This window comes from Arvicanthis niloticus, chromosome 1, assembly GCF_011762505.2.
Source record: "Arvicanthis niloticus isolate mArvNil1 chromosome 1, mArvNil1.pat.X, whole genome shotgun sequence".
In the NCBI taxonomy this organism is placed as follows: domain Eukaryota; kingdom Metazoa; phylum Chordata; class Mammalia; order Rodentia; family Muridae; genus Arvicanthis; species Arvicanthis niloticus.
In genome coordinates this window covers 95180562-95194341 of record NC_047658.1, presented here as the reverse complement: position 1 = coordinate 95194341, position 13780 = coordinate 95180562, and the positions used below count along the sequence as shown (strand labels likewise).

Below are 13780 nucleotides of genomic sequence, written 5' to 3'. Positions count from 1 at the left end.
ACCTGCTGTGCACCTGCTGTGAACCTGCTGTGCACCTGCTGTGCACCTGCTGTGCCCCTGCTGTGCACCTGCTGTGAACCTGGAACAACCTGAGTCTGGATCGCTAGCACATGTAAAACCTGGGCATGTCTGTCTGTGACTCCAGCACCAAAGGATGGAGACGCATAGATCCTTGGGGCTTGCCAAAATAGTGAAAATCAGGTTATTTGTGGGGATAAATGAAAATGGAGATAACCATGCTAAGTAAAATAACTCAAGTCCAGAAGGACAAAATTTGTGTGTTTTCTCTCATATATAGAATCTAGGCTTTTCAGAGTGCTAATGATAAAATAGTAGTACTGGCACATAATCCAGAAATCCCACTTCTCCATTTTATTCAGAAGAATCAGAATAAGAATCTTGAAGGAATATTAGCACATCCATATTCATTGTCATAATGTACTGGCTAGTTTTGTGTGTCAACTTGACACAAGTTAGAGTCATCAGAAAGGAAGGAGCCTCGGTTGAGAAAATCCCTCCAGCTGTAGGGCATTTTCCCAATTAGTAATCAATGGGGAAGAAGTAATCAGACTGTGGTGAGTGGTGCCATCCCTGGGCTGGTGATCCTGGGTTCTATAAGAAAGAAAGCAGGCTATGCAAGCTATGAGGAGCAGTTGGGTAAGCAGCACCTCTCCATGGCCTCTGCATCAGCTCCTGCCTCCAGGTTCCAGACCTGCTTGAGTTCCTATCCTGACTTCCTTCAATGATTGACTTCTGAAATGGATGGTCTGAAAGTGTAAGCAAAATAAACTCTTTCCTCCCCAACTTGCTTTTTGGTCATGGTGTTTCATCGCAGAGATAGAAATGCTGACTAAGACACACACCATTCACAAAAGCCAAGGAATGGGGTAACCTGCATGTGAGACAGCTAAGGACAAGTTGCCCTAACAGTGGTATTTTGTCTATAGTGGGATACAATTCACCCCTTACAATGAAGGAAAATCTGTCACTGTGCCAATGGAGATGAAAATAAGCCAGGCACAAAAGGCCAAATCATTGCACTACATGGAGCTGTCTAAAATAATCAAATCATACAAGCAAAGCAGAGTATGGCAGAGGGGCCTCAGGGAGGAGGCAAAATGGAGGATTACCAACCAATGCCTAGAAACAGCTAGAACAGGTCAAGTGTGAGATGGTGCATTTCAAGTCTAATAAGAGTCAAATAGTTAAGTATTTTTACCATGTTACATTTTAAAAGAAATAAAGGAAAATATGAGACTGGAAAAGACAAGAGACCAGAGACCAGGAGACCATATGGCCTCAGCTTGCCCAAAGATAACACAGCATGGGTGGGTGAGGCAGGCCAAACTGCAAGGACCCCACAGGCAGGAAACCCATGCAGCAGTAACAGAGTCACTGAGGAGGAGGAGAGCAGTTCTGGGGCCAGGATTCAGGATTCAGGGCTACTTAATTTTGACACCCAATACAAAAGAACAATGCTGGGTTCACCCATTTAAAAACTATCATTAGCCAAGCATGGTGCTCTCAACTGTAATCCCCACACTGTAGAGAAAATATCTTGTGTATTGTATGGATGCATCACCTGTCAATTAAAAATCCTATGACCTATGTTTGGTAACCCCTGATGAGCCCACATGGCTCCAAACCCATGGTCACAGAGATGGCCCTGGTTGGCTGCAGTCAGTCTCAAATCTAAACAAAAATACATGCATATGGGCATGTATATAGGAATAAGGGCTAGCAGGAGGCAAGGGAAGATTGGTGAGAGAATTCAGGATGTATTGTATATATGTATGAAAATGTCAAAGAAGAGGCTTAGTTTAAGGGCTGGAGAGATGGCTCAGCACTTAAGAGCACTGACTGCTTTTGCAGAGGATGTGGGTTTGATTCCTGGCACCCACATCAGGGAGCTTACAACTGCTTGTAACTCCAGCCCCAGGGGATCCACTGCTCTCTGACATCTGTGGGCACCTGCAGGTATGTGGTGCACATAAACACAGGCGGGCAATACACACGTACACATACATAAAAATAATAAATCTTTAAAATAAAATTTAATTATAAAAACACCAAAAAATATGAAGAAAAGGGCTGGGCATAGCAGTGCACACCTTTAATCCCAGCACTTTGGAGGCAGAAGCAGGTGAGTCTCTATAAGTTTGAGGCCAGCCTGGTCTGCATAGTACATTCCAGGCCAGCCAAGGCTAGATGGTAAGACCTTGTCGCCAAAAGGAGTCAAGGAGAATAAGGCAGAGAAGTGATTGAAAAGAGCATGCTACCATCAGTCTCTGACTTCCACATCACCCATGCGGTGCATGCACATGTGTGCGTGGACATACACACTCGTGTTCACACATGCGTGCACACACATACACACACACACACACACGTGCACATATGCATTCAGTACACACAGACTTAATGTAGCAACAGAAGAATTTTAAGCTAAATCCAGAAGTCTCAAAAAAGGCCCTAAGATCAATAAAATCCTATAGTGTCCAGCTGTATGGGCTTCCTCTGACATAGGATTTCCAGTCCTAAAATCAGGACAGATCTAGGGGGAGCAGAACTTTTAGGCACTCAGCCAGCACCGGGATTCCAGAGGAAGGAACAGCACAAGCAACAGCAGAAACCATACATCTCTTCTTCTGGTCTAACTGCTGCTCTGTACCAGTGCTTAGCAATTAGATGCAGCTTGTCGTCTACAGCCCAGGCCTCAGCTGTAAAGTGAGAGTGGTACCCCGAAGTACCGCCTACCACCACAGAGAAGTCATCTAGACTGGGGATGCCCTGGGGCATCTGTAAAAGGTGTATTACTGTTTTGAAGGTTCTAGAAGAAATGAAGGAAAACCGATCCCGCAGTTAAATCAGAGGCTCCCCAGATGACACGAGTCGGTGCTGTCCAGTCAGTAATGGCGTCTTACCTGGCTGTGAGAGGCACTGATGCTGGCTACCGATGCTCCGTGAAAAATGTAGACAGCACCCTGATTCTCCTGCTCTCCTGGGGCTCCAATGGCCACATCTGTCAGTTTGTCCCCATTCACATCTCCCAGCACTGTCAGAGCGGCCCCAAAGCGACCCCAGGGATGGCCCTGATCACCATGGAGGATAGCTTCACACTGCCACCGTGCTCTCTGCTAGACAGAAACAGTCGCAGACCAAAAATCCTGGCAACCCTCACCTCACACCCAGCCCCTTCCCTGCAGGCCCATCACTCACCCCTCTAGGCAAGGGACACACTGACACCTGGCCTCCTCGGGTCTTCTCATAGTAATGAGGGGCCCCAATGAGGATCAAGTTGGTATTGCCATCAACATCCATGTCCACAGAACAGAGGGAGGCCCCAAAATAAGAGCCAATCTGAAAGAGACGGGACAAAGATCACATACCTCCTTCCACCTAAGAGTCTGGGAGCTTCCTGTCTATGAAAATGTCCATAGACAGACGTGGTAGTGTATATCAGCACTTAGAAGACAGAGGCAGGAGAATCAGGAGTTCAAGGCCTGCATAGGGGTGTGTGTGTATATATATATATATATATCTTAGGACTTGTCTGAAAGGAAGAGAAAGGAAGGAGAACATGACTACTGAAGAAAATCATTAGAAGATAGGATTCTCTATATGATTTGTGGTGGTTTAAATAAGAATGATCCCTATAGGCTCAGATATTTGAAGGCTTAGTCACTGGAGTTCTTTGATAAAATCCAAAGGATTTTGAAGTGTGGCCTTGTTGGAGAAAGTGTGTCACTGGAGATGAGTTTTAAGGTTTCTTTCCCACTCCTCTGAGTTTCTCTGTGTGAATAGCCCTGGATATCCTGGAACTCGCTTTATAGACCAGACTGGCCTCAAACTCACAGAAATCTGCCTGCCTCTGCCTCCTGGGATTTTCAGGCATGTGCCACCACAACCAGCAGATTTTGAGGTTTTCAAAAGCCCACACCTGACCCAGTCTCTCTGTCTCTGTCCTCTCTCTCTCTCTCTCTCTCTCTCTCTCTCTCTCTCTCTCTCTTTCTCTCTCCCTCTCTCTCTCTCTCCCTATGTATCAGGACGGAGCTCTCAGCTTCAGTGACATGTGTACCACCCATGTTCCCCGCCATGATGATGATAAACTAAACCTCTGAACCTGTAAGCAAGCTCCTATTAAATACTTTATCTAATAAAAGTTCCCTTGGTCATGATGTCTCCTCACAGCAACAAAAGGGTGACTAAGACATGATTCCTGATACATTTTGAGAGAGAGCAAAGGAAAAATAGAGAGGGAGAAAGAAAGGGAGAGGGAGAGGAAGAGAGTATGTGAAGGCTGAAATCCAGTACTTCCAATACACTAGGCAACTGATCTGCCACTGAGTTACATCCCTAGACCAACCAATTGAGTATGCTGCTAGCTACAGAGGTTCATCAGAAAGCCAGTGGGCAGTAAAGCTGAATTTATCTCAATGGTATTCCAGAGAAATTACTAAAGCCGTAAAGAAGGTTACATTGGCCAACACAAATACAATGTCTAGAAGAGTAGACATGGTACCCTTTTAATAGATTAGAATTCTTTGTAGAGGCAGAGAATAAAATCTAATTTGGCCATAATTCATATGATTGGATTAAAATCACAATTATATCCAGGCAGTGGTAGCACACCTTTAATCCCAGCACTCAGAAGACAGAGGCAGGCAGCTCCCTATGAGTTTGAGGTCAGCCTGGGCTACCTAGAGAAACTCTGTCTCAAAAAAAAAAAATAAATAAAATAAAATAATGTTTTTATTAATTAATTATTGTTGTGGTGGTTTTTAGAAGGCTGTAGCTGTAACTCAGTGAATAACTACTTGTCTCAGTTTGGTCCTTAGTTCTGAGAAATTTTGCTACCCAGAAATTTCCGTGTCACCTACCAGTAAAAATGTCTTTTTCATATGCTCACTGAAAGCATGCAGCATTCACCCATAGAACTGAGGCACTTATAAGTCCACTTATTCATTCATTCAACAAAGACTTGTTTGCTGAGCACAAGACTGGGTAGCAGACACTGTGCCTTCAAAGACAGTCAGAGCAACAACGTGGAGAGAAGAGCAGGGATGAATAGGAATGTGTTGCAAGTTTTAACCTAAGAGAAGTCCCAGGACGGGAAAAGTAGAGAGGACGTCATGCTGTGACTCACACCTGTCTCTGCACCCACCCCTACATGCAAGTGCAACGCACACACACATACACACACACAGGCACAGAGAGGGAGGGAGGGAGAGAGAGAGAAATACACACACACAGGCACACAGAGAGAGAGAAGCACGCATGAGCACACACAACAGGTAGTCTCGCTCCAGGACAGTCGCATTTTTTTGTTTTAAGGAAAGGTTTACTGAAGGTAAATTTTGCATAAAACAAAATTTGACTGTTTTAGAATACAGTTCTAGAGTTTTGACAAACACACACCGTGGTACAATCCCGACCACTCTCGGGATATGGAACCCCTCGTGATGCCTCACAGCTGGCCTCTTCCCTGGGGCAATCCCTGGAAACCACTTATGTGTTTTCTGTCCCTGTGTCACAGCTATCCTGTCCTGGACTGCTGTGAGGATGGCTTCCATAGCATGCAGACTTTTTAGACCCCGTTTTTCACCTAGAATAATTCACTGGAAGTCTCTCCACGGTATTTGCATGCATCAGTAACTCACTTCCACCGCTGATGAGTGCTCTCCTGCATAGGCATGGCACAGCGTGCCATTCCATCCTCCAGCTTAGGGCTTCTGGATTGCTTCCAGGTTGGCATGATTAGTAACAGAGCAATGGCAAATGGTGGCACATAGATTTTCATGTGATCATCTGTCTCTATTTCTCCTCAGTAACGCTTGGTTACACTGGTGTATTGATGGAATGTTAAATCTCATTAAAAGTGAATTTTCTTTGGAGCCATTTCATGTGATGGTAGATAAGACAGTTTGTTTTGGATTTTCAGCCCCTCTGTCACTTGTGGAAAAGCCTTTCCATTACAGCTTCTTGCACCTTTATTGTGTATCAGCTGACCAGTTATGACAATAACAACATAAAAGGTATGGAAGAAGGAAGCTGTGAATAGGGGGTTGTGGGTTTGGTTTTACTTTTTTGTTTCTTCAAGACAGGATTTCTCTGTGTAGCCCTGCAACTCACTCTGTAGACGAGGCTAGCTTCGAACTCAGAGATCCACCTGCCTCTGCCCGCCAAGTGCTGGGATTACAGGTGTGTGTCACCATGGCCTGGTGAGTAGTTTTTTGTATTTTGTATTTTGTTTTTCAGTGTGGATGAAATTGTCATCCATTAAAAATAGGATGCTATGGGCTGGAGAGATGGCTCAGTGGTTAAGAGCACTGGCTGCTTTTCCAGTGACCCGAAGATCAATTCCCAGCAACCACATGGTGGCTCACAACCATCTGTAATGAGATTTGTTGCCCTCTTCTGGCCTGCAGGTGTACATACAGGCAGAACTCAGTATACAAAATAAATAAGTAAATCTAAAAAAAAAAAAAAAAAAAAAAAGACTGCTGCAACTATAAAATTTAGGTAAGCCCCAAATACACAGGGAAAACTCTACAGCAGAAACACAGAAGAGAAAAAATAAGATATATAACTATTTTAAAAAGTCATCAAAGCCAAACAAGACAACAAGAGATAGAACGGAGCAGAGGGAGCACAAAGCAGAAAACAGTGAACAGAACACAGCAGTGTGCTAACTACAAGTACCCTTTAACCAGATGTGGAGTGCAGGAGTGGGCTTGGGGGTTTTTTATTTTAGATTTCTTTATTTTATTTAATGTATATGGGTATTTTTGCCTGCATATGTCTGTGCACTACTATGTGGGTGCCTAATGCCTATGGAGACAAGGAGAGGACATTAGTTCCCCTGTAACTCAAGGTACAGATGGTGTGAACCATCGTGTGCATGCTAGGAATTAAATCCAATCCTCTGCAAGAACAGAGAATATTCTTAACTGCTGAGCCAACTCTCCAGGTCTTGTTGAACGGGGTTCTTAGAATTCTATTACTGGCTACCTGAATTAGACCTATAAGTGTGGATTATGAGAGTGAATCGGTAACTTTAAAAAAGACTTCCAACAAAGAGAAAGCCGTGGCTCACTGCTCCATTCCACAAAGGGTTAAAGAGCATTGATTATTGGAGTTGGGTGATAAAGTCTCATGTAGCACAGGTTGGGCCTTGAACTCCTGATCCTCTACCTCTAAAGGGCTGAGATAACAGGCATGTGCCATCATTCCAGGCTTAAATATCAACTCTTAATAAACTATCCCAAGCTTGAAAGGGAGGGACTAGTTCCAAAGTCATTTTATAAAGCCAGAATTATACTAATACTGAAGCCAGACAAGGAAACAAGAAGAAAACAGAGACTGACACACCCTGTGAACACAGCTGCAAAAAAAAAAAAAAAAAAAAAAAAAAAAAAAAAAAAAAATCTAAAAAAAAGTGTTATCGGAGTGAATCCTACAGCACATTTGTAAAAGCTGTCCCAGCCTGGTGGCATAGGTGAGTGGTAGCACTGCGTTTGCCCAGCATTCACGAAGCTGCCTAATATTGCAAAGGAGGGAAGAGAAGGAGAAGACGAAAAGGGGGAAGTAAAGAGGAAGATACAGGAAGGGGAGGAAGAAGAGAAGGTAAAGGGAAGCTGTATTAACCATAAAGCTGATATAGCACATCTCTAGACTAAACAGCAAATATCATATGATCATTTCAAAGGACATACAAAAAGGCCATTTTATAAGAGTTAACATGTCTCTATGATTAAAAAAAAACTATAAATAAATTGAAAATTGAAACTCTCCTGTGTGATCTGAACAACACTGTTGCTCAACACAGAATGAGAAGCCCCAGGCAGAGAAGTTAAGCATGAGTCAGAAATGAGGGCATGCAGGCCAGACAGGAGGACGTAAAACTCACAGACATTTCCTCTAAACTCTACCAGAAATACTGTTAGGGCACATAATTTGGCAAAGTTAAAGGATACAAAATCAACATACAAAGCAGAACATTCCTAGTAAACCATCTGAAAAAACTATAAGGAAATTAATACCATTTACAGTAACTATCAAAAAAAATGATAGATCTGGGACTGGAGTAAAACCTCTGCTGTTCTTCCAGAGGACCTGAGTTCAGTTCCCAAGCCCCACAGTAGACAGCTCACAATTCAGTTCCCAGCCCCCACGGTGGACAGCTCACAACCTGAAACTCTCGTTCCATGGTAGCTGGTGCCCTCCTCTGCTTCATGGGCACCTGAACACATTTACACAAACTTACATAATTAATAAAAATAAGAATAAATATCTGTTTAGCAATAGGTCTGAAGATGCAGCTCAAAAGACAGGGTGCTCACTTAGCATGGACTTAGCCCCAGCATCTCATAAATAGAGCCCAGCAGTACATGCCTCTAATCCCACATCTAACAGCACATGGGAGGTAGAGGCAAGAGGATGAAAAGTTCAAGGTCATCCTTAGCTACATAGAAAGTTTAAAGCCAGGCTGAAGAGATGGCCCAGTGGTTAAGAGCACTGACTGTTCTTCCAGTGGTCCTGAGTTCAGTTCCAAGCAACCACATGGTGGCTCACAATCATCTGTAATGGGATCTGATGCCCTCTTCTGGTGTGTCTGAAGACAGCAGAATATAAATAAATAAATAAATAAATAAATAAATAAATAAATAAGAAAGAGAGAGAGAGAGAGAGAGAGAGAGAGAGAAAGCCAACCTGGGTTACTTGAGACATTATCTCAAAAAAAAATAGCTAGGAATGGTTTTAACCACAGAATGAAAGATATTTGGGATGAGAAAGTACAAAATATTGAGAAGAGATTTTAAAACACAAAAAGATGGAAAATCCCATGCATATGAATTAGAAAAATTAGTCTACATTGAAATATAATAGCAGTTTTCATTTTAAAAATATTCTTTCAAATCCTAAAATGTATAGGCAATCAAAAGAAACCCCAAATATTTAAACAATCTTGAACAAAAAAAGAGAAGGATGAAGGTGTGTCAGTAAGTAGTACAGGTCTTCCATGCCTGGGAAAGGAGCATCAACCTGTGATCGCAGTACTTAGGAAGACTGAGACTAGGGGCTCGTGCATCAAGGACAAGCCAGGCTTTATAGCAAGATCCTGACTACACACACACACACACACACACACACACACACACACACACACACACAGCTGCTGTGATCCAAGCAGCATGGTATCAGAATACAGATAAACAATAAGCCAAGGGAATGAATGCAGAGCCCAGAAACCCATTCTCACAGGTAACAGATTTTCAACAAAGGCACCAAGGGGAGACATAAAAATGACACCTCTCTGATAAATGTTATCACTTGGAAAACTATGTGCAAAAGAACAGTCCGTTCTAAATGTCCTGGAGACCTGATTGTAATGCCTAAACTATGAAATTGCTAGAAGAAAACAAGAAGGAACACTTTAAGACTTGATATGAGCAGGGCCGTTCTCATGTATTAGACCCCAAACTACAAACAACAAAGCAAAGTAAGTGGTGTGGTGGCTAACCTTGGCTGTCAACTAGATGGTGTGGTGGCTAACCTTGGCTGTCAACTAGATGGTGTGGTGGCTAACCTTGGCTGTAAACTAGATGGTGTGGTGACTAACCTTGGCTGTCAACTAGATGGTGTGGTGGCTAACCTTGGCTGTCAACTAGAGGGTGTGGTGACTAACCTTGGCTGTCAACTAGAGGGTGTGGTGGCTAACCTTGGCTGTCAACTAGATAGTATGGTGACTAACCTTGGCTGTCAACTAGATGGTGTGGTGGCTAACCTTGGCTGTCAACTTGACTGGATCTAAAATCAAAAGCACAGGGCTTTGGGCACTCCTGTGATGAAGTTGAATCCAATAAATAGCTCAGCAATGTTGTGTACTTAAAAAGGAGAAATAGTAAGAGTAAATAGTCACCTTGTTTACAATTTTATGGTGACACCAGCTGGAGGCTTTGTAAGTGACCCTTTTCAAGTTGAGGGCAATGCTCTTTAGCTCCCAACTCACTGGGAGTTTTCAATTGCAAAAGGAGGTCAGAGGCTGTCAGCTCCTATTTCTGTATCTACTAATGTAACTACACAGCTCTAACACCCTGTGTTATGATGGATTTTACTGGGTTTTCTCAAAACAGCCTGTTTATGAGAAAGTTTACATAACATAAATTCTCTGTCTTAAGTACAAAGCTCAGTAGTGTCGACTATGCTCATGTTTTGTAACTATCAGATCTAAATCCATAACACTGTCCCCAGATAGAAGCCATGTTGTGGTTAGTCATTCTCAGAGGCTACCCCACTTCATCCACTTGTGTCTATTAACCTATTTTTTTCTCTATCTACTTGTAGAGGGAGGTGGGGGTTGTGATTGGTTTCACTGTTGTTTTATTTTGTTTTTGAGACTGAATCTCAAACAGTAGAGCCCAGGTTGGCCTGGAACTCACTATGTAGCCTAACCTGACCTCAAACTTATAATTCTCCTACCTCATCCTCTTGTATACTGAGATTTTTCTGTACACAGTACCATACCCGGTCTTGTAAATTTGGGATTGGGAAATGTTCCCCTTTTTCAAGATTATTTTGGTTACTCTGGGTCTCTTACATTTCCCCATGAACTTTGACATCAGTTTGACTATATGAGGCATCTTAGAGGAACATCTTAGAGGAACAGCCATTTATCAGCAGATATGGAATTACTTCAGTATTTTTATGTATATGTGTATGGAGCTCTCTCTCTCTCTCTCTCTCTCTCTCTCTCTCTCTCTCTCTCTCTCTCTGTGTGTGTGTGTGTGTGTGCGCCAGAGGTCAACCTCAGGGGTCATTCTTCTACAACTGTCTACCTTGTCTGTTGAGATGGAGTCTCTCATTGGCCTGGTTCACCAAGTAGGGTATGCTGGCTAGCCAGGAAATCCCAGAAGACCCCCTGTCTCCACCTCCCCAGCTCTAGGATCACAAGCACGCCACCATGCCCAGCTTTTTAATGTGGATTCTGGCCATCAAATTCACATCTGAGTTATCTCCTCAGGCCATCAACAGATATGGAATTATTTCCATATTTTAATAGCTAGTGTGGCTATATTGGCTAAAGGCCAGCTCCAGAAACAGGTAGTCATAGAACGCTTTATACAGGTCCAATATTACTTGTCACTGCTGGAAATGCTGAGGCTAGCACAGGACTGACTATAGCTTAGTGGTAACACACTTGCCTGGCCTGGGTGAGGCCCTGGGTTCAAACCCTGGTACCACAGCAAAAAGAAGAAAAGCCAAAGGCACAGCATTCTCACATACAAAGCTGACCTGGGATTCTAACATAAAGCCCTCCAAAGACCGGCACTGGTCTGTTCTAGAGTCTCTCAGTTCCTGGATGCCTCTGTGTTCATGTTTCACACACTCCACACTTACCTGGCTGCCCTTGATATCAGTGTGGGGCTCCCAGACACCAAAATTCTCCCTGAACATCACCACCAGGCCAATATGCTGATATCGAGGGGCCCCTAAAACCAAGCTTTGGACACGGTTCCTTGAGATGACTGCAGAAGCATAACCTAAAAAGAATGCCTTTATAAACCAAGTGTTTTCATTGCAGACCTGGACTCCTCTCCACAGTTGGGCTATTCTCAAATAGGGGACTAGAGCATCCCCACGCTTGATGTGTTGGTGTAACTATTATGAACACAACTAAAATTAAATGTTTAAAAAAGAATCTCTACAGCTATCCCAAGGGCCAACAAAAGAGCCAATACATCCGTGTCGGCTGAGAGATGTCACATCCTCACCCCTTCCTAGAGCAACTCCTGTCCTCCTCACTTACCCAAGTAAGCATCATTCATGTCTGAATCCACTCTGGTTGTGTTGATGAAGGTGACTTTATCCTTCGATGTATACAGGAAGGCTCCACCTGCCCAGTCAAAGCTCCCCACAGAGCCCAGCAAAGGACCATTCTGGGGAAAGGGGTATAACAGGATTGAGAGGTGAAGAAAGAGAGGACCAGTGATGCCCTCCAAAAAGCTCCCCCTGAGAACCTGCCATGGAGAAAAGCCCTAACCCTCGCGCCTCTATAAAGAGACTCTCCTCTCTGATTTATGGAAACATGATTTGTCAATAAAGAAGGCTATGACTGATGAGCTAAGGCAGGATTGGGAGATAGGACATCTGGCAGGGAGAGAGAGGAATTCTGGGAAAGAGTCAGGCTGGAAAGATTCGTCCTGAACTCTGGAAGAGATGTTTGCATGAGACTGAAGGAGAGGTAACTAACCATGTGGAACACATAGAATAGTTTAAGTGGGTTATATAAGTAACTGAGCTAGTCGGGGAACAAGCTGAAGCTTACAGCCTAAGCGTTTATTAATAAATAACTAAGCCTCAGAGTCATTTCTGGGAACAAAGAGGCTGGGTGAAAAAGCATGCGGCTACACACCTCCTCTTTCTTTTGTGCCCCATCCTCACCCCCAGGTTAACACAGGACCACTCACAGAGGTGATGGCAGCACTGAAGCCTTCTTGAGACATCTCATGCTCAAAGGAGCTGGTACTTCCTGTCTGAGTGCCTGTAAGGAAGAAAACTTTCCTCATTAAAGCAAGCAGAAGAGCATAGACCAAATACCCAAAACCTCAAATGCTATCATTCCCAGGCAAAGGGAGGCCCTGGTGTTGAACTGGACACAGGCAGCTCACGGGGATGACAGTCCTTCAACTACTGCTGCCTTTTCTCAAGGAAGAATGGGTCCTCAAGGTGTTTAACCTTCCAACTTTTCCACAGAAGGCACAGATCCAGATTATGTATGAAATGCCCTAATTTGGTCAGGTGTTATAGCACATACATGTAACCCCAACACTTGAGAGGTTGAGGCAGGAGGATTGCTAAGAGTTCAAGGCCATCCTGGGCTACAAGGTGACACTCTATCTCAAAAATATATCCCTCAAAAAAAATTCTCTAATTTGTAAGTGTATTCAATAAGCATTTGTTGGACATTTCTCTGTAACACACACTATTCCAGGCAGAGGAAACATGACAGTGAATCAGTGTCCATAGCACATATAAAGTTTTCATAAACTGTTGTGTAGGATTTGAATCACTGTGTTTAATCATCCTATAGCCTAGATCTGACCATTAGAGACCTAACTCTGCTTATTTCAAAGGGATGGAGCAAGTCAGACCCGAATGGCTGGAGATGAGCTGATGCTGGGATAGGAACCGCTGGTCTGCACTGGGCCGGCTCACCCTCAATTGCGAAGATCTTTTCCTGAAGCTGGTTCTGAATGGTTTTCAGAGCTTCAAAGTTGTCCACTTGGAACACGTGATCCACAGCAGGCTTAGATGCGATGGTGCTAAGCTCTCTGCGGGACCCTGGCTTGTGGAAGGCGTTTCCCACCTGTTGCCAAGGAGCCAAACCTGAATTATATATTCTCTGATGATAGCAGTCCCATTACCAAAGAAAAGTCCTCGATGGAAGAATCTGAAACTGTTTCTGTCCAATAAAGAGTTCAGCAGAAGGTGGTTTAGAACTGAGCTGCTGGGGACAGTTAGGCAGGTTGTACATGACACAGGGAGCAATTGGTCTCCAGATGCCCACCCATCTGTTATGCCACTCCTCCTGGTAGGGGGCTGACATCTCCCCAACAAAAGAGATTCCATTATTATTATTATTATTATTATTATTATTATTATTATTATTATTATTATTATTTTGCTTATAAGTCTTTATTTCTCTCTTCTCTCAGTGCGTGTCTGCCTGTGTGTCTCTGTGTGTGTATGTGTCTGTGTCTGTGTGTGTGTGTTTGTG

The 13780-nt window shown here is 43.5% G+C and overlaps 1 protein-coding gene across 3 annotated transcripts in view; it reads right to left on the bottom strand.

Annotated features, from left to right (window-relative positions):
* Window positions 1-13780, bottom strand: part of LOC117712470 (integrin alpha-M) — a 49156-nt gene that overhangs the window by 14362 nt on the left and 21014 nt on the right. For 2 of the 3 annotated variants that reach the window (XM_076911236.1, XM_034508275.2), the window contains 6 exons: window positions 13219-13369; window positions 12471-12544; window positions 11810-11939; window positions 11401-11543; window positions 3220-3360; window positions 2925-3137 (listed from right to left, as the gene is read on the bottom strand). In XM_076911236.1, coding sequence (XP_076767351.1) covers window positions 2925-3137; window positions 3220-3360; window positions 11401-11543; window positions 11810-11939; window positions 12471-12544; window positions 13219-13369 — 852 coding nt within the window. The remainder of the gene's footprint in view (window positions 1-2924; window positions 3138-3219; window positions 3361-11400; window positions 11544-11809; window positions 11940-12470; window positions 12545-13218; window positions 13370-13780) is intronic. The other variant, XM_034508284.2, reaches the window with a different exon arrangement.